This window comes from Triturus cristatus, chromosome 11, assembly GCF_964204655.1.
Source record: "Triturus cristatus chromosome 11, aTriCri1.1, whole genome shotgun sequence".
Classification (NCBI taxonomy): Eukaryota; Metazoa; Chordata; class Amphibia; order Caudata; family Salamandridae; genus Triturus; species Triturus cristatus.
The window spans coordinates 1,178,857,450-1,178,878,328 of record NC_140594.1 but is presented as its reverse complement, the minus strand read 5'-3'; the positions used below and the strand labels follow the sequence as shown (position 1 = coordinate 1,178,878,328).

General features: G+C 43.7%; 1 protein-coding gene across 3 annotated transcripts in view; it reads right to left on the bottom strand.

Moving 5' to 3' along the window:
* Window positions 1-214: 214 nt before the first annotated feature.
* BCL6 (BCL6 transcription repressor) overlaps window positions 215-20,879 on the bottom strand; it is a 157,842-nt gene continuing 137,177 nt past the window's right edge. For 2 of the 3 annotated variants that reach the window (XM_085635898.1, XM_085635897.1), the window contains 9 exons: window positions 17,785-17,823; window positions 17,279-17,444; window positions 16,143-16,364; window positions 14,302-15,273; window positions 12,727-12,908; window positions 4,964-5,131; window positions 3,804-3,934; window positions 2,507-2,644; window positions 215-1,682 (listed from right to left, as the gene is read on the bottom strand). In XM_085635898.1, coding sequence (XP_085492024.1) covers window positions 1,539-1,682; window positions 2,507-2,644; window positions 3,804-3,934; window positions 4,964-5,131; window positions 12,727-12,908; window positions 14,302-15,273; window positions 16,143-16,364; window positions 17,279-17,442 — 2,121 coding nt within the window. In that variant the 5' untranslated portion in view covers window positions 17,443-17,444; window positions 17,785-17,823 and the 3' untranslated portion in view covers window positions 215-1,538. The remainder of the gene's footprint in view (window positions 1,683-2,506; window positions 2,645-3,803; window positions 3,935-4,963; window positions 5,132-12,726; window positions 12,909-14,301; window positions 15,274-16,142; window positions 16,365-17,278; window positions 17,445-17,784; window positions 17,824-20,879) is intronic. The other variant, XM_085635900.1, reaches the window with a different exon arrangement.

Genomic DNA, 20,879 nt, shown 5'->3' with positions numbered 1-20,879 from the left:
ACCCTGTCTCCCGAGAAATCATTACATAAGCAGGATGTAGCATGTTGAAGACCCCCCAAAAAAATCCTTCTGAAAGAGCATTTACTTGGTGAGGAGTGTATTTGCCTTTGCTAGGCAGAGCGGGGCGTACATTTCTGAACTTCAACGAAGGCACCGTGAGGACTTATTTTACATATGTACAAACTAGAACAAAAGTACACGTTTGTTTCCGCAGTTGTTTTTGACATTTTAATACACACTGTAAATTGTAAACCTCCACTTGCAAAAAAATACAAATACATTGATGCGTTTAGACAAAATATTTTCTGACTTACAGATGCAATACTTTAAAATATTTCGTAAGTGCTCTATCACAAATCAAGATTGAATTCTGCCAGCAGATACAATCTAGCCTTTAATGTACTTTATATATTTATTTAATGTTCATAATATGCATATTTATATATCTATTTATATATCTATATATATATACACAGCTTTGCCATATATTCCTTTGCTGTACCTTTGGTTAAAAAAAATAAAACCCTCTCATAACAGTTATCTGTGCCTTTAAGAGTGCAGTTTGCATACCATTCGTACGTCCCCATAAAGTGTATTTAAGAATTACCTTTTGTGGAGTGCATGGGTGCTTTCTGCTGAGCAAACTATTGCACAGCAAGTTCCCACCCCAAACGTCTCAGTACCATTTCCTACAATGTGTTAGGATTTGATGGGGGACAAGGCGGTAAAGTGCTATTTGCTGGACTCGTACCTATTAGGTGCCATTGAATTCACAAGGAACCTTAAGTGAATACGTTGGAAAATGCCCTGCATACTCCACAAACTGCATGTTTTCAAACACGAAGCAGATGTCATTGGCTCTTCTGGAAAGTTTAGTGGGAAATAATCTCTTTGGAAAGCTTAGGATGGGCACCATGACTCATTAAATTCGACTACCACCCCTCCTTAACCCTGAAGCTCAGGCGCTGGCATATTCTCGGCGTTGCCCTAACCTGCAGTCAGCAAAGATAGGCTGGTTCACGCTCCATTCTATCCAGAACGGAAAAGACAGATCATAACAAGGTGTCAGAGTCTTTTGTCCCACTGCCTCCATTATGAAAGCAGGTCAGTCTTCAAAAAACAGTGCTCAGCAGGTAAGCTTGTGTTCATGTGTTCCAGTTTGGCAAAAGGGTGCCGTTGAACCTTTAAACCTAGGAGGTCAGAGTGGGTGGAGACCATTCTGGACACTTGACCAGGCCTCCTAGAATTCAGGTTTCCCTTCCAGAAATAAAATCCAAGACTTTGATGCAAATTGATGACATTTCAGGCTCCTCAGCAATATGAAGGCTGTGCAGTTTAGTTCCAAAGCGTATGGACACTCCACCACGTTGACATTTAGAAGGAAATATGTACAAGCCACTGACTCCGTTTCACGTCCAGAAGAAAGAAATCCCATCTTTGCAACCAGGTCAGCAGAGGCACTCCATCGTCATCACCATGTGACGTGATTTAAAATGTGAGTTTGTCCATCTTGGGATGCTACCCTGCAGCAGCCCCATTCAGCAGACCCTGGGCAAGTCTGGTGGCTGCTCACTAGAAGACACTCGGTACTGGACCTTTGTGTTGGTGATGGCACCATGTTTCTGCCGCAGGTGAAGCCTCAGTTGACTTTTGTGGCGGAAATGCAAATTACACTTTTCACACTAAAAATAAGAAAAGACATTCATTTTAGTGTCTACATATTGCCTTAACCCAGGACTATCAAATGCATAAATTCATGATCATATCTTCTGGTTCTGACTCTTGCCTCGTCACGTTCTTACTCTCGATTCATAGACTGATGCAGAAGCACTTTGTATGTTTGTTGCAGAACGCATAAGAATAGGTTTCATACAGTTAAAATAATTCAGAGGTCCAAATCTGATCTAGCACTGCTTTCTAATATGATGCCCAAAGTAGCTGCGGATAAAGCAATGTAATTTGGGGCTTCATTCCCAGATACTGTTTAACTTATCTGTGGTTTTAATAATTTTTAGGAGTTTAAAAGCGACTATAGTGTGTGAAGAAATGGGTAGCTCCGAGTTTTGGTAGGAAGTGGTATGTGAAATAACATTTCAAGTGGAATGGGTCTTAAGAAAGCAGGGCTATCCAGTGGTATATTTGTAGTCGCTGAAATATACCTACATTCTGACCCATTTTTACTCACTTTAAAAAACTGTGGTGGGGGTTCAAGTTTTTTTCTATCCAGTACTCTTGACTGCAAAACGTGTGAGCACTTGGAACAAGCACAACACTAGCATTAAGTAACGCAAAGAAAAGAAATAAAATCTTGGAGAACCATCTGGGAATGCTAAATCTTATACCCAGATAATCAACTTAGGTCAACCCGTTTAAGAGCGGTTTTGTGGAGATCCCTTGTGCTCTTCTGGATGAAACATAAAACAATAAAGTGCTCCATTTTCAAAAGCTGGAATCCAGAATGGATTGTCATTGGCCTACAGACGATAGGGCAGGCTTGAGGACTTACATGATAAGGTTTCTCCCCTGTGTGGATCCGCAGGTGACTTTTCAGCGTTTGAAGGTGCCTGAAGCGGGTGCCACAGATTTCGCAGGGATACGGTTTTTCACCGGTGTGGATCAGTACATGTGCTCGTAGATGAGCAACCTGTGAGAAGGACAAGATGTTGCACATTAAATACAATCCAGAAAACTGCACATGCATTTTTATCTCTATTGTTCTATTGTGCACAGTCAGTTAACCTGTCAGATTCAACTTAGCTTGCACAGATTGGAAAAACTAAAGACTGCTTTAAGAGGTATGGACAATATACGCTTGGTTAAACCTAAAAATCCAAGTTTGCATATTTTTGCACAATTTGGTCATTCAAGATACAATTTACAATCCTATATATAACAAACATAAACAGCCATTTGTTGTCTGCCTAAGTAGTTGTATCTTAAAGGGCATCTCTGAACAATGTGGGGGGGGGGGGGGGGGCAGTTGTACTAACGTGAGGTGGCAAACCAGTCTATTTTTTGTACACGGTCTGCTTTGCGTCCTCACATTTGTTTTGCACTGTGATGGCCATACTAGTCAGACTCAGGGTACAGTGCCCATTTGCAGCGTTCTTAAAATCTCCTGCCACATAAAAATTCGTGAAGCAGGAGTGTTTGACTCTGCGAACAGCAGTGGCTTTCAGAAGCAACTGTTCCATCGTCCTGTGCCTGCTCTACTCAATGCGGACAGCCACAACTCACCCTAACTTTGAACGTGTTACAACCCCCTTTCAGATCAATTGTTTGCAGCTGCAAATCATCAAAACACTTCATGTGAAGCGTAAAGGGGAGGTCAATTCCCATTAGAACCCCATGTCTTTTACAAGTCGGCATGAGTCGTAAAATCTACTTTGCAAGTTGGATACACTTTTCACTTTTACATTGCAACACACTGTTTATGATCACAAAGTCTGATTTTGTGAAAAGTAAATTTGTGGGTGGCTGCATCAGGTCAGGCAGACAACATTCCAAGCAGAGGCACGGTACAAGGCAGCCTAACTACCCAAGCTCTTCATATGCTCAGACCTTCAGCAAAAACTACCAATATCCCTACAAGAAAGTCAACCACTAGCTACGCTTTGGACTGATGATGGGCTACAAGTGAATGAGCTGCCCTTTCAAAGGGAAAAGTAAACTGTAATAATGTGTTCCAGATCTAAAGAAGGCTGAGAAAAATGGCTCCCCCCCCTCCCCCCGCGTTGTGCATGTATACAAACGAATGAGTTGCTGTAAAGTGAGTTAATTTCATGAAATGCTAGTTAACAAACCTGCACAAATCGTGCTCCACAGGTTTCGCACTTGTACGGCTTTTCACCAGAATGAATCCTCGTGTGGGTTTTCAGGTTTGCCGGTCGGTTGAACTGGGCCCCACAGATGTTGCAACGATAGGGTTTCTCCCCTTTTGTAGAAGAGAGAAAATCTTATGATGCGGTTTGTCTAGTACTTTTACATTTTAAAATCAGAGACCAACAGAGTGTCAGATAATAGGAACTACTACACAAGACCAATGCACTGACGCCCTGTGCATATCCCTACTCCGTTAGCTCATAGGCAGTTCTGTCACAACTGAAGATGGAAATGCTCCCACTTGAGAATGTTATGGAGCCAAGAGCCCATCACAAAGGAATACAATTGTCAAATGATGCAAACAAAGATTTAGATTTACTCCCCTTAAGGTAATATAATGGGGGTTTTTTCCAGCAAAAGGGGCCATTTATCTTTGCTATTTCCATCAGACACCTCAGTAATTATAGGAACAGGGTGACGTACATCAAATGGTAATTTCAGTGTTACACAAGATACATGCATTGCTCGTCTGGTTCATTATTGATACTAAGATTAAGAATGCAGCTCACGCTATAAACAGACAATGATAAGTTTTACAAAACCAGTGCTGAGAAAAAGAAAGGCAGAGTAAACCAGATTTACAAAATGTGGTTATTCGCACTGCTGACAAAGAGGGGATGGATTTGATTACTCCTTCGAAGTTATTGTGGACTGCAAGGGGACTATTTGTCTAGGAGTATTTTTGCCTATTTGAACTTTCTTTTACAAAATCGCCTTAAAGGAGTAGCTTTTCTTTTTTCTGAGTGTATGGCTTACCCCTAGGAAGTTGCATTAGTCATCCTCCACTTCCCTGGATGTTGAGTGGGCCAAGAAATTGAAATCTTTACACGCTGGATTTGGGGTAATGGACCTCTGTAAAGCTGCAATTTCCAAAGACCTCGATGTTCCGCCTTCCCTAAAGACACCGCTTCCCCCTCCATCACCATTACCCAAGCAGAATGACCTGACGCTAGGCCAAACTGGAGCCAGGATCCGTTCAGACACAGAGTATACCACAGGGATACTATCACGTGCCACCAGCAGTGCCTTCCACACATCCGTTCAGATGCAGGGGTCTAGGAAAGGAACCCCAGTAACATACCTGTATGAACCGTTTTGTGGCTGGCTAGGTTTCCCTTGTAGCGGAATGAGGCCTGGCAACGGTCACACTTGTAGGGTTTGTCACTGTGCATCTGCAGGTTATGTCGCTTCAGAGAGCCTTCCTCCGAGAACCTGGAGTCGCATTCATTGCAGAAGAAGGTACCATTCTCTGCAGGGAACAAGTGCGAGAAATAACTCAGCATGCCATTTTTACTAATCAAGACGTTCAGAAAAAACGCTATTTATAGCATGTATATGTACACTACATGGGTATGTCCCCAAGAGTGAAATTCAAGGGCAGTAAAATCAGGGCCCTGTTGGATTCTGAAATCAGAAAAACTATACAGATGTAATGCTAGACTATCAAGGTAATGACCCTACATCAAGCGGGTGCAAATAAGAGAAACAGACGGAATTTAATTGAAGAGGTCTTGCTGTGAAGTGTGAGCTACACAGGCTTGCTCACTGAGAACGACTCAATCTGCTATTGCATGGAGCTCAAACTCATTACTATCTAATAACGAAGAAACAGAATTAACTAGGGCTGCCAATTGTAAACCTATTTGACAGTGACTGTCCACTTGTAGCTTCAAGTCACGCTGAGACTAAGAGGTTTTGACAGCGACCAAGCCACACTTTCTAGAACGCTCCCCCCTAAATTCTGAACGTTTTGCTGGAATTTTATTCAGACTACTTTGACTAGAAAGGAAACTGTCCTACAGCAGCCCTGGTATTCTCAAATGCAACAAATGACACTTTGGTATAAGAATTGGCTAAGGCCTTCTGACAGACCAGGCTTTGGTAAGAGCCGTACATGCACATTGTTCCCCATCTCCCATGCTGGAGTCTTCTGCACAGAGTCCACAAGCCTTCCGGAGAGCTTGTTCTGGTTTGGTGAGCCAGAGCGGACCATTTAATAATCCTTAAGGATGTAATAAGGCTTTTGATAACATGTATGGCTCCAGAAAACGCATCTAAAGAATTGATGTTTGCATGGACAAACCAAAGTACCAGTTGTCCCTCAGCTTGGATGCAGGGTACTAAACGTCTGTAAGATTTTGGAGTAATTGTTATATTCCATTTTAGTATTCCTCGGTTCATTGTAAATTGTTGGTAATACTAACACAACAGTGACTCGGGTAGATGCACACCACAAAGCTGGTCCCCACAGTACAAACTAATAACATTTGATAAGTACTAAAATCCCTCCATTCCTGCTGTAAACAGATAGGACCTAGATACGAACCTGGTGGTCATTTGAATCTGTGCATTAATTGACATGGTAGAACACCATTAATACTTGAATGTTACCAAGCATTCATACGGATGCGAACAAGATTGTGTTTTTTAAATTTCTCATATTGTAATTCACACAAGCCAAAAGAGCCTACACGAGATTAGTTCTCATTTAACAAGACTAAGATTGTAAAAGTCACAATTAAGAGGCGGCACATCCTGGTCACTGATGTTTATGTAATTCCAAAAAGGAGCTATAGAGGGCAACAAATGTGCCAGACCACCCTCCACTCAACACTTATTTTAACAACAAAGAGCGAACACACACACACACACACACACACACACACACACACACACACACGATAATTTTATCAAGAATCTCTCAATCACCTATTGAATGGCCTAATGTAGCCCAATCCTGCGTGCCTCAATCTCTTAAAATGAAAAAAAAACTGAAATAAAATCAGAAAGTGGTCAGTCAGTGCTTAAAAATCTTTAATTGACACATACCACAAATTTCAAATATATGTGCAAAAAATTGTGTAAGAACAGAGAAAGTATCACATGTGCGCACCACCAGAGGAGCTAGTAGCAGGTTCTCACCAGCTTGCCCACGTTTGTATCATCATTGATAACTTTCTCACAAGAAGAGTGATGTCCAGTAGAGAAGAAAGTGAAAAGGAAAGAAACTTGTCCCCCGTGAAAGAAATGAGACACAAGAAGTCTCAATTTAAAATGGACTAAACTCAAATTCTCCTTTATTCCGAACTGTGAGTCTGTACCAAATTTAAAAACACAGCATGTTGTGGACCACTTTAGTGGCAAATTAGTCAGGGCAAACGGGGTCAGCAATCACCTCTCTGGACAGACAACATCAAAAAAGGACTAGTAGGAGCTATGTAACTATATGTCAACATTTCAGAAGAGGAAAGTGGGAGATTTTAGAAAAATATTTGGGAGATGGGTTTGACTTCTGTAGAGGACTGATTAGTCGATTATCTTGCATGGGGCGTGAAAGCGTGCTGCTGCATAATTGGATATCAGAATTATGGATACGCATTGTTTTCCCTTACCAGTCAGGGGCATGGAGAAATCGCTATGACAGGAAGAGTGCGTGACAAAAGTGCTGTCCCCCAGCCTGCAGGAGCAGGTTACTGGCAGCGAATATTAGGAGTCTCACTAGACCAGTCTCAGCTGTAGCCCATCAAGGAATCGGGTTTTGGATGCTGTGATCAGGAGACTAGCCTTGAAATCTATATTTTCCCGTCTAATTCGGAAGGGTTGACATGCATGGCTGTGCATCATGGCCAAAATGAAAGTAAAAAAAGCACTATGACATGGTCAGCGTTGACGGAATCGTAGCACTTGTTTTCTTTTGAGTTTTCTGTGGTGCACATCAATGCATCTGCTGTACACCATGCTAAAGAAAATATTGACAAAGTTAGTAGCTCTTGCGTAGGTGAAACCTGTTGGCTTTGCCAATGCTTTTATTCTGCGCTTCCTCCTACTTTATGGTATTCAAGTCCTTTACTTTACCTCATAATAACGTTTATAGGCAGTCTTTTACTATGGTGCCCTCCAGTGGCCATTCTAAAAAAAAGAAATGAAATTAACCAGATCAGTTACTGCCCTGATCACCAAGCCAAAGCGCAACACCTGAGGCTGGTGGTTGGACTACGGAGACAGTCGACCACAGAGAGGCCCTATGTGCCAGACGGTTCATGCTGCTGCACCCAGCAGGAGAAGAGACTCAAGCGACTAGAATTCTCACCCTCATGGTCCAGAGACAGTTGAGCTCCGAGAGGCCCTGTTGGATTGTCCTGATAATTGGTGCATGCCGCTGCATCTAGAAAAGACTCACAACGAGAAGTCTCAACTGCATTATTAAAAATAAGGTGCATGCCGAAGCACCAGGGAGAAAGTAGGAGGAACTGCAAGAGTGACCTGTTGGGTCACACTGGAAACCCATACAATCAACCAAGCCCAGGCAGGAAGATCAAGTAAGGCCAGACGTGAAAGGCACACGCAAGACGACTCGAACTGCTGGTGAAGATCTAGACACCAGCAGCGAGCCACCGAGGTGAAACGAGGAGGGTCTGGCAACAGCACAGCAGAGAAGAGTGTACTGCAAGCACAAGCGTGCAGAGTCTCTGCCCCACGCTTTCCAGTATATCCATCCAGACAGTCACCGATAGCTCAGCAACCCAAAACATCCAAGTAAAAGAGTGCAGATACCTTCACATAGAAAGAATGTATGCATCTGGCTACTATCAATCCAACCTGCTCAACGATCCAAGAAAGAAGACCTTCAATCATCAAGGCAAGTTGTCGACCCAGATTGTACAGATTCAGCATGACTGGCAAACCCAGCATGCCACCCCGTTCTTAGAGAGTCTTCCCCACTAACCATGGCGCATCGAACATCTTGAGTGAGTTCGACACCCTTATCAGAACTACAGACAAGCAGCATCAGTGACACATGGAAGAGTCAGTCAACCAGAGACTACCTGCTCACCCTACCTGCACACGGTTTCTGGTGGCAAGAGAACCTTGACCAAGACCCATCTACCCCTGTGGTTAAACAAGCAACTACGCAGTGGAGACTGTGGTCTTGGAGCGGCTAAGGGGCAGAATATACGCAGTCCCAGCACAGACCACCCAGTCCCGTGGCAACCCATACACAAGTCGAGAGATGGACTGGACATTACTCCACCAACTGATTTCCAGGAGGTAGCAAGGCCTTGCAGCAGGGTCCTCAACAGCTTGGAGACGTGTCCAACGAGCCAACAATGTCACCAAAGCATGCGTCATGGCTGCTTTACAATGGACTCAAATGCTCCTGACACCATGTTTTTGAACTACTGACCGGAATCATCTGGAGAATCAATAACACAAGTGCATGATTTTAACCAGAATGCAGCCAGAAGGTCTCTGGCATCTGAGCCTGCGTTTGAGTCCTGAAGCACTCGGGTTAAATGATGAAAGAGGAGATGTCCTGTTGTAGCTCGTTTCATCAGCCCATATATTCACTACTGTTCTGCTGATTGACTCTAGAGACTGAAGGACCAAGTGGTATCCAGTTTGTTTTGTTTGCAAAGGTTGGAATAGTTTTGTGTGCAAGGAATGTGGTGACCTGCATGACACGTCATGGAGCAGCCCCTCCCTGGGGCTGTGCCAACACCCATCCCTCAACCATCGCACACAGGCGTCATCAGTCAGGTGACCCTGCTAATAAAAGGGCCTGGTGCATGTGCCCTGGGCTAGTTATGCACCCTTCCCACTAGTGTCCATATCGTCCTTACTCGTAGCAGGAGCGCCTAAGGCCCAGGACACTACAGAGTGGATGACAGAGTTTACTCAATGTGTACTCACAGAAACATGGAATCAGCACCTATCAATTGTATGTGTATTTAGAGTTCATTAAACATTAGTTGTCCATGATAATCTGAAGAATGTGCCAAGTCCAAATGTTATCTCAAAAATTCCTTTATTGATGAACATATAAAGTGGTTTAAATCCACGGATCAATTCATTTAGCCAACGCATTTCGTCTCAATAGCGACTTCTTCAGGGCTCAAACTTATGAACACGATATATGTCTGTGTTCTAGTAACAGGGAAAATCCTAAAACACAAATAAATCTAGTGTCTTTACAATCATCTTGATAGGACGATAACTATGCAAAGGTTAACATTGAAAGGCAGGGTGGCCAGAAGTAGTCATCTGTGTCCGTATGCGAAGTGTACACTTCGCATAAGGACGCAGAGATGACTACTTCTGGCCACCCTGCCTTTCAATGTTAACCTTTGCATAGTTATCATCATATCAAGATGATTGTAAAGACACTAGATTATTTGTTTGACACTAGATTATCATGGACAACTAATGTTTAATGAACTCTAAATACACATATAATTGATGGGTGTGGATTCCAGGTTTCTGTGATTGTTTTTGGGGATATCCCCATTAGGAAGTGGAGAGGGGTGCACTTCCTGGTTTCCTTGCACCATCATTATATTGCTGAATTACTTTAAGTGACAGGTGTGGCATTATTGACTCAACCCTCTGTTGTTTTTTAGGTCTCGCCTTGCTATTGCGTAAGCGATTGCAAAGCGAGACTATAGAATACGGGTTTCAAAAGTGCTCCCAAAAAGCGGATTGCCTTGCTAGCACGCGCACAATCACGCGCATCGTGCCGCCATGCAATCCGCCTTTTGGGAGCACTTCAAAGGGTCCGCTCCCCGCCCCCAAGCGCGCGCGCCACGCTCCGCCGGGCTTGTTCTTTTTTTTTAAAACTTCAAGCGCGAGGCGCGCGTGCGGCCAATGCTTGTTTATCTCTGTCGCCCCCTGCTCACCTCCATGAGCTACGTCGTCCAGAAATCTTGTTGATCCTTCCACAGCTAAAGTTGCATGCCGCCCGAGTACAGCAGCTCTACTCCCAACAACCGACTCTACCGTTACTCTAGTTTTCCCTCCCCTGGCAGTTTTGGGAGGCATGTCGGCGTCCAGAGCTTACGAGGAATCACCACACACAGCTGTGTTCCGGACTAATGAGCTGCCCTTCTCCTGCAGCACTGTTCTCTTCGATGCTACAAAGTTTCCCTTTTTTTTTCTTCCTTGATCCGAAAACACACTACCCTCGGACTTCCGAGCCCTCCTTTTAAACCATTACGGTACGAAATGCTCCGCCGAGTTCAGCGCTGACTTCTCCAGTACCGCTGCCGTTCACGAACACCGCCGTAAGTAATTGTGCTTTTTTTCCCCCTTGCTTGCGTCCAGCGTTTTTCCACTAAGCAGAAACTATTCTCCCAGCTTTTTTCTGCGTTCCATGAGGCTTTTTTTTAAATCTTCTTAAGCCATGCATAATCCTCCATTGTTTCCAGCTAAATTTCTCTCCCGCTAACTATATCGAAAGAGGGAAGGGGGAAAGACACCGGGAGCCCGCTACTCACTTGTCCGCAATCTTGCCCGTCAAAGATTTCACAATTTTCAAAGCAATATCCACATGTCCAGTATTTACCTGGCCTTTTCCCTGTTAAATTTTGACATTTTTGGTCTGCAACATTTATCTAGTGTACAAACTTGATTACAACTGATGTCTACCAGGTGCAGTAAAATCCCCACGCTTCTTGTTTGTTTTAATTACTTTTTAAGAAAAATGCGCGTCCGCTTCAGGGACACCATGCTTTCTTTTACTCATTTATTTTTTTAATAAACTTGCATGCTGAGTGCGGCGCCCGCTTTAGGGACACCGCGCCCAGTTTCTTATATTTTTTAAAAACTTTACTAGTGAGCGCGGCGCCCACTTCAGAGACACCGCGCTGTCTCCCACTTTTTTTTTTACTTTACTGTTGAGCACGGCTCCCGCTTCAGGGACACTGCACTCGTGCTCTGCATTACAATAGGTCTCGCTTTTAGCGAAGTTTGACCTATTGGTATTGTAAATGACAATTCCTTTTAATATTATAAAAGGCATTGCCATTTACAATGCCAATAGCTAAAAATCTCGCAGTTGCGAGACCTATTGCATTGTAAATGCATGTTCTCTCAATGTGTCCTCTGTCCATGCTCCACCTGAAGAACAGAAAGTGAGGAGTCGTGTGCGCTGCCGAATGAGAAGGCAGCAAGGAAGAGTAATAATGATATCAAAAAAAGGAAGTAACGGGCGAGCTTAATTCCCTTTAGATTTTTTTCTTTTAACACAAGATTGTCGCAATAGTGAAGGCGCATGCGCGCTGCCTGCAGGCGAGACCTAAAAAGGGTGACTGCTTTGAGTTCCCGAAATCAAAAACATGTCACTGAAGAGTCCGTTCTGTTTATTTCAGTCACAATAGAAGAGCTCCACCTCTGCTGCCTATAAGGTAAATACTCTGCGGATTCCAAGAACTGCGTGCAATTTTCTTGAAATTTCAGAGACTTGGGGTTTGGGACTCTTAACATTGAAGATTTTTTAGGGGAACGAAATGCGTTGGCTTGGTTACATTTACTCTATAAATTCACTGCAATCTGAGGAATATAAAAGAAAAAAAAAGAATACAAAATGTTGTCTGCATCATCATGACTGATAAACAGGAGCAAAGGTGTGCATTACTAATGGTGTGTGACCGAACAATGATACTGTTACTGTTGTGACAGACACAACACTGACGTACTCCAGGAATGTGTACAGATGAACCTAGCAGTCCGATGAACAGAGAAGGGTGGCTTTCAGCGTTCCGCCTCAACAGGATCCGCTTACAGCACCGCCAATCCCACCTGAACAAGGACTGAGGAACTTGCACAAGGCAGCTTGTAATACAACCTGTAGCGCCGTCAATACGGCACCTGGAAGCTTACACAAAAAAAGATACTGCACGACTTGCAAATTGTAATACACCTGTAAATTAAACTGCTTAGTCTCCACCAATCCCTTCATATTCCTTTTCTTTCCTTTGAAATACTGGATACTCCAGATTCGAAAACTGTAAAAACCTAAACATGGATCCACATGCATTCTTCCTCAGAGTGTAATAATCTTCTACGTACCACAACTGGAGTCGGAGTATTCAGACTGGGTCTCCGTCATCTCCTCGCCGAAAGTGGATCCTGGAGTATGTGGGCAGATCTCAGAGTGTTGCGGTGACCGTGATTCACAGGAGCTGTATTTTGGGGTGTGCACATACAGAGGTGAGCTTCCTTCAGAGCTTTGAGGTGACACCGCTGGGGACCTTGAGGGGGACAATACATTGAAGTGCATAAGAGAAAAGTTTGGCATCATGACATCTTATTTCAATAAACATTTGAAATTGGACGTATTGTAGCATTCTGTTTTTAGGAAAAGCTCATAGCATCATGCAAACCATGGATTTTGCGGCACTTTTGAATATTTCTCAGAAAAAGAAGATGCAAAGTATGCGTAACAGCTAATTGTGTAGCTTTCCATTCAGTCATTTACAAGGTTTCTGCCCCAAAAGACCAAAGAACCCTTCTGCGATATTAGACAGAGGCCATTCTCAAAAGGAATATCTGCAAGAGCACAACATGCTTTTAATAAAGAGATGTCACAGCTTTGGCAGACCAGCATTTCAAGCAAGCAAGGCTGGAGGCCCCACTCAATCTCAGGAGCATTGACGGATATTAGAATTTGGAGAGAGCGGCCAAGGGGTCTTCTGTAGAACAATATCAAGCACTTGGTCACCAATAAAGAAGGACTCGTGCTGTCAACAGCCACCAGTGTATTTCAGCAAAATGTTCAGAACCTGCTGTGGTGATCTAACCATGCCCAATCACCTCATTATCTTCCCAAATCCTAGATGAGATAACACAAGAATAAAGTGTCCACCAAACTATAGTTAGATTTTCTACATTTTGTTAAGCGAGATATGTAATAACTAAGTAGTCCATTACTCCGGGAAAAACAAATGTACAAACAAGACTGAAGAAAATGTAGTCTCACCCTTTAACTGATTCTGTACAGACCACCTTTAATAGCTCCTTTAGTGAACTGCCATATCCCCTACCCATCTAATCACCTGTGCTCCAGCCAAACAAAAAACATTCCCCTTTTCACTTAGTTCAAATGTAATATCTGTACCCGATTTATATATGGACAACCTTTTTTTATCTTGGAACTAGTAATATTCAGCGTGTGGTCATAAAGTACTTTATGTTTTTATACTTTATATGTTGATTCTAGTTTGCTTCAACGATTACAAATGCCGAGTGGCTGCTTTATCCCCTTATGTGATGCGCTCTAAGTTGGAAACATCTCTTTGCACTTCCTATATTTACCATCCATCTGCATTTGTTACAATGCTATGGGTTGATTATGTCAATATTGCTCACTGTACACTGTTTTAGGCCCAGAGATGGAGTGCCTGGCGGTGACCTCTTATCTAGGCCTTTCTGATGCGCTTTGATGCTGGGTGGTGTTTTTACATGGCGTTGGACTGATGATTAGATAGTTGCTTTACTAGTGTTTGCATACAGAAAGGAAATCCACGAATGTTCTTTTATTCAAACTTTTCAATAAAGTTGTAGTGCAAAGATATCATATAGCAAAGCTGGTTGACACGGTGGATATGCAGCAGCTGTGAAAGGCTGCCACTTAATTGTCTTTACCTGTTACTGGTGTTCAACCGGCTTGCTTGAGGTATTGTGGAGTCTTCGCCAATATTCATCTTTTCTGATGTGGCATCCAGATGTTCAGGCTCACTGGGTGGTTGGCATGCAGACGTGGAACTGTACGACTGAGGGGAAAGAGAGTCTGCCTCATTTTGGTTGGTACCTTTGTCCGTTGTATTCTGGTTGAGAGAGTTGAGGACAATATACTTATATTTTTTCCAGTTGCATGCTTTAGGGTCAGTGGGACTTTTGGACACTGGCGAGTTGGTGGCTTGATTGATGCATGCATTTTTGCTACTGCTGGACTCGGTCGGTGAATTTGGTTGGCAATCTGATTTTTGAGGACTTTGAGGGCTGACCAGGCCCTTGCGGTTTGCAGGCGAATTGGATGGCTTAAAGTGGAGACTTATTTCATCCTCTGAAGAAGTCCTGTCCTCCTCATTTGCAGCCTTGTTGCAAATGAAGTATGGATTGTTCCTCACTGAAGAAACAGCAGACTTGGGACCTGAAGCCACACTGTAGTGCAAGTCCCTTCTGATGTCGTCCTTCGCAGCTTCCTTTGGGGAGTAGCTGGCGTTCTGGCACACATTGCCAGAGACATCTGAGACAGCCCTACTATAATCCGTTATGAGTGTTCTAGAGCTGGTACAAGGCAAAACGCTTTCCTTCGGAAAACTTCTGCCTCTGGTGACTTCTGATGCAGCCATTCTCCCATCTCGGACATCGTCTTCTGGGAAGAGGAAACCATGTACTGGGATGTGACTGTACAAGGGGTAAGAGGGGGAACCGGGCATACCATTGTACAGGCCTGGGACAAAAGGTCTTCCATCACAGACACCATTGTTCCGAAGTGCTCCATTGTTTTCACTCAGATCTCGATTCCTATAGGGCATTACATCTTGGGGCAACATCAATCTTCCTCCCATAATGTCTTCTCGGAGAGGTTTCACTGAAGGTACAATCTCTTCACTGAAAGATACCAACATTAGACAATCAACATTAAGTACCATGTATTAGAAAGTGGTGAGACAGTTTTTCAACAGAGGATACTAAAATTATAGTTCTAGAAATGTGCACTCAACTAAGACTACTTTACTAACCCATGCAGACAACGGTGTAAATACTACTCTGTTCAACAGACTGCAGAGACTAGCTGAATGCTAAACTCTGAGTTATGCTATTACACTAAATGATATCTGTGAAAAGAGTGCATATCTGTGAAAAGGGTGCAAACAGGAAACTGCCAGGAGGCGCATAGGAGTAGTAATGACAACTTCAGGCCAGGGCAAACAGTGTATGTAGTGGAGTAAACTTGTCAGTCTTGCAAAGTTTCTTTAACGAGATGCACTCAATAAAGGCTGCTTGCATGGACTGGCGTCTCACTAGCAATGATAACCTATCAGCTGCCTATGAAACGCTAAATATTTAGTCTGGTTCTCTAAGGCTACCTGTAGAAAAGTCCATCGAGTAGCAGATTGAACTGCAAAAGCTAGGCCTCCCATACAAGCTCCGTTTTAATAAGGCCTGAAGTTGATGGCGGTGGTGCAGGTGCGAAGAGAAAGAAAGCAGCAGTACCTTGGTCATGCCGCAGCTAGACAACTTAGATAATCTATATTTATCTTGGTCATGCCTCAAACTTGGTAGGGACACCGTTGGACTAGCTGGGCCATGTCTCCATTATTTGCCATCAAGTGTTATATCTTAGTACCATCCATTTTGGCACACAATGCATTAAGATGGATGGCAGATGATTAAAGTAAAGCTATCAGCCTTCAGGTGTGTTCTTACATACACTTGAGTTTTCATACGACTTCCACAAATTGCATGCACAATCTCACCTGGGCTTAATGAACTTCCGGCAGGTGTCTGCGACATGTTCCATCTGCAGGTAGAGCGCAGTGCCCATGACTGCCAAGATGCTGCTGTCCCTCAGGTTGAGTCGCGAAGAGTACATGAATTCCAGTAGGACCCGGAACCCCTCTGGACTGATCTCGGGGTCCAAGTTGATTATGTTCAGGTTGCATTTAGTCTGGTCAGTAAAGATAGTGTAGAACAGACCACTGTTGGGAAAAGAGGGTGTATGTTATATGTTTAGACTGCTTTCTGTCTGACATCCGGCAGCACAAGTCCAATCAACAGCGGAGATTGGATGTAGATCCATGTATAAGGAGTTCAGCATAGCAGCCTATTTCGAAAAAGTGGCTCTACTTCTAGTCTCCATTGTCAAAGCCCTGGATCGAATGTGACCCTCTAAAGAGTTGTATTTCATTCACACTGAGGGTTATGGCAGTTTGCAGTGTGTTTCCATGTAGAGGGTATTGCATTGACATAGACATGTTACAAAATACTCCGAAAATAATGAACAGTTGAAACACTAGTGCTAAATAAATCACTATTACGCAATGTCTTGTTGGGAAATGCAAAACACGCTAAGATTTAAATGGTGTTGCCTTAAGTGTCATGCACTCTGCAAAAGAGCGTCAGAAGGTTTGGTATGTGAATTTAATACCAAAAAAAATAACGGTGGCACATAGGTTACTGTGGAAAGGATTTGCAGTACAAGTCTAAACTTTGCTGCTGTAGTTACCAGAAAACATGAATCGTTGGTACTCAGGCTCCAACTTCAGTCGAACCCCTCACACAGGTGTGTGGGGGGGGGGGGAGGGTGTGTGGGTGTGTGGGTGTCTTGTTCTAAGCACGGATGATGATCCGCAACACAAGAGAGGAAAAGTGATCTTTGATTCTGTTGCAATCACACTGAAGAACGTCTAAAGCAAGTCGATCAGACAAAGCTTCAGGTATGCTCGGACAGGTAGAAGCAGTGCTTCTCACCAAAGAGAATTGTTTCACTACCATCCATAACAAGGAACCAAGGAGGAGACGATGAACTGCCATAGTAAGTTGTTAACTGTAGTCCAAGTGACACCAAATAGGTTATGTGGGTGTGTGCAAGGCACCTCACTGGATCCTTTACCTGCAGGCCATAAGGACAGTCTTGTGGGCTCGAAAATGCTCCCGGTTAACCACAATGATGACATCTGTCAGAATGTCCCTGCTTCGAAGCCGGTTGAGATTCAGAAGGACATCGTTGGCATGGCGAGTGAACTGAATGCAGCTATCCGAAGGTGACGCCATCATTACTGGGAGGGAAAGGAGAAAAAATGTAAATGTAAAATTCAACAATTGGTTGAGTTTTAGGTCGGCGGCATCCAGTGGCAACAGCGGGCATCTACGTGGGCATACATAGTAGTCTATGATTATAAGGAGCATTTACTTGTTTTTTTATATAGTGGCGGTAGAAAAATGTACAAAGTTGAGGACCACTGCAGCTAGCTCCACACAACCTGTGCAAGAATTCTATCAGGTGGGGATGCTAAAGGTATTTCGTCATACTTCAAGTTGCAGAGCACTGTGGGTAAAGACAAATGGGCACACAATCACTTTCAACTGGTCAGGGTTAAGATTTTGAGAGTGACTTACCTGGTGGCGTGGTTCACAATCTCCAAATCAATTCAAACCCTGAAAAACCAAAACAAAAAAGGTTTATTAGTAGGCACGGGCAGTGAACCTTCAGAAATTAATAATATTTTATCAAAATATGTTGCAAGGGTGTGGAATTCCGATGGCACGACACCACGGATACATTAATTTGGGTCAAGGACAACAAATGCTGATGTTTATTTTGTCCAATGGACAAGTGGTCCCAACTTCCTCTAACTTAAATACCTTGGCTGCTACAGTGCCACAGTATAGATCTGAGAAAGAATAGTCTGCCAATAAGGCAGGCTGTGCATCCTTATGTATGATTTGTAAAACGCATATACAGGATTAATTAACTTCAACCATTTACTATTAGGACGAGCCCCTTAAGGAAATGCAGGGAGCTCAGCTTACATTGCCGATTCAAGATCTCTACACATCTGCAAAATGTAACAATTTGAGACTACACTGCACTATATGAGCAAATGCACCGACTTGTAATGGGATCTAAAATTAACTGCTGGAAGGGCGCCTCTCGTGGACAGCGAGATTTAAAGAGGCAGACCGTGCAGTTATTATGGGATCAAAGATCCATACTTTTACAAAGATACTGACCTTTTAGTCATGCGGGCTAAAAAGGACGAGACAAAGGTCCCCCATATGACTATCGAGAAGCCAAGATGGAGCATTCGGACATGAAATGTAAATACGCTGACTATTCTGCCATAGTGGAGCATATAGGTTTCAAATACACATTAGAATGTACATAGTTACTGTTCTGCAATTGGGAATGTTAGATGGATGTTCCTGTACTTGTTCCTAGTTTTGTACATCTATGAACTCGCTAGGAAACCTGGCGTGTGCCTCCAAACATTGCAAGTCAGCCTGGTTGCTTGCTTGGAGAGCTCTATCAGTTTTCATTGAATGACTTAAACACATTAACTCCAGTCTCCTGCCTAGTTCTTGCCTACATCTTAGGAGGAGCCTTTTCTATTCATAGTTCTTTCCTCGGACAGAGTGGAGTTTTCCAGAATGCGCGTTTGTTTATTCCTGTGCCAGTAGTCAGCCTGGAGCCAGGAGATAAGGATGGCGGCAGCCTAGTCTTTGCATGCCGATACCAATTCAGGTTAAGACCTGCTCCTCACAGGTGCCCTTGCAGTCGGACTTCCACTTCATTGGGTAGGATAGCAAGGGGGCCTTCTATAACCACCTTAGATGCCAACAAAGCCTTGATTATCAGAGGACGAGTACATTCATAGAGCGCCTTAAACTTAGTGGTCAAGGCACTAGAGATATTCCTGCTTTTCTTTCTGTATCACAGAAACAAATGTAGGATTACCATGGTGGCTACCTTGCTATCTTACCATTTTCTCAAAGCAAAGAGGTCTGACTTTCATGTGCTAATGTGTGCAAACACCATGCATGCATGAGTAGATGAAAAATCAGACCTTGTCGTTTTGCGAATACTTTTGAGGTGCAACTGGTTTTGCCCCTCGCTCATTAGGCAATGGCCCCATGTATATTACATATGTCCAGAGTTAGTTGCTTCATTTCGACCCAAGATATGAATGTTTATTTTTGTACTTCAAGCCTTAAGGGTTCCTATTATAAGGTTTTTTTGATCTAATAATGTAACTCCACGTAGATAACGACTTCCCTTTGTGTACAGACCAGGGGTGCTCGACTCCGACCAAAAAGTGGCTCCCCTCTGGTTTGGACATGAGTGGCTTGGGTAGAACAAGACCCCCCCCCCCCAAAAAAAAACGAATCTCTAACGCTACGGTTTTTCAATGGCATGTAGCGCCCACTGACATCTTTGAAAAGTTACTCATTATTTTGAGCAAACCATTTGAAATAACCCTAACAGGCAGCCTGTTATCTGCCGTCACGGTGGAAACTGAATGCTACCTAGCCCAGATAGTCAAGAGTGCTGTGTGCGGAGCCCTCCTATGTGTGCCATTTTCTACTCTTCCTAGAGGACAACCACTAGGGACCCAAGAGTGAAGAGAGCCGTGTGCAGTGCCCTCCCGCATGTGCGTTCCTCCACTCTTCCTAGAGGACATCCCCCGGGAGCCAAGAGTGAGGAGAGCAGTGTGCAGTGCCCTCCCGCATTTGGGTTCCTCCACTCTTCCTAGAGGACAACCCATGGGGGCCCCAAGTTACAAGAGTGCAGTGTGCAGTGCCCAGTGCCCTCCCACTCCCGCCACAACCCCCAGGGCCCAAGAGCGAAGAGTACCATGTGCAGAGCCCTCCCACTCCTGCCATCCTCCACTCTCCAAGAAGTCATCTACCTGGGCCCCAGCTCTTTTGCTAGAAACCTGCTGCAAAACACAAGTTGTTTCCTCCCTGGGTTCACTCTAGGCCCCGGTTTTACACGTCAGCCTTTGACCCCTTCTAATCCTGCAGAGGCCTCTTGTGTTGGTAAACCAACGCCCTCCTAGTTGGATAAACAGCGGAGCACCGCTGCTACATCGAACCCTTCATTCAGTGCAACAAGAGAAGACGGTATGGAAGAGTCCATGTTATCCTCACTCCTACCAGTCATAGGAGAGTGGCATTAAGTGTGCCAGGTCAAAAAATGATCTGGAGATCATATGCTGCTTGGGAGGAGGGGTTGGGACCTAAAAATCTCCATTCCTTAGAGGAGCAACCAGAAGGAAACAGTGCTGTTAAATATCCCTGTTTGATATCCACACCACCATTACTGACCTTGGAGATTGTCAATAATAATGGTGGTGGTGTGTTGCATTATCTGGTCTGAGCTTATAGAACCCAATGGGGTGTGGATATTAAGCTCCAATATTTATATATGGTCACCTGGTATTTCCCTACAACAATAGAAGAGCAGTAAGAGTGTGCTAAGACTTTCTGGGGAGAACTGATCCATGTTACACTTTGATGTGACATTGCTGTAAAGAAATACATTAACCCTGATGAAGTCCTCTCGGAAGACTCAACTCGTTGGCCGGGCTATTTTGTTGGTTTATTGAAGAATAATAAAGAGAATTGTTTTGAGACCCATACCACGGCTCTCATGTTATTTTGATATTGGAGAAGATTACATTGATGTTGACACTATTGAAATATGTATGCAG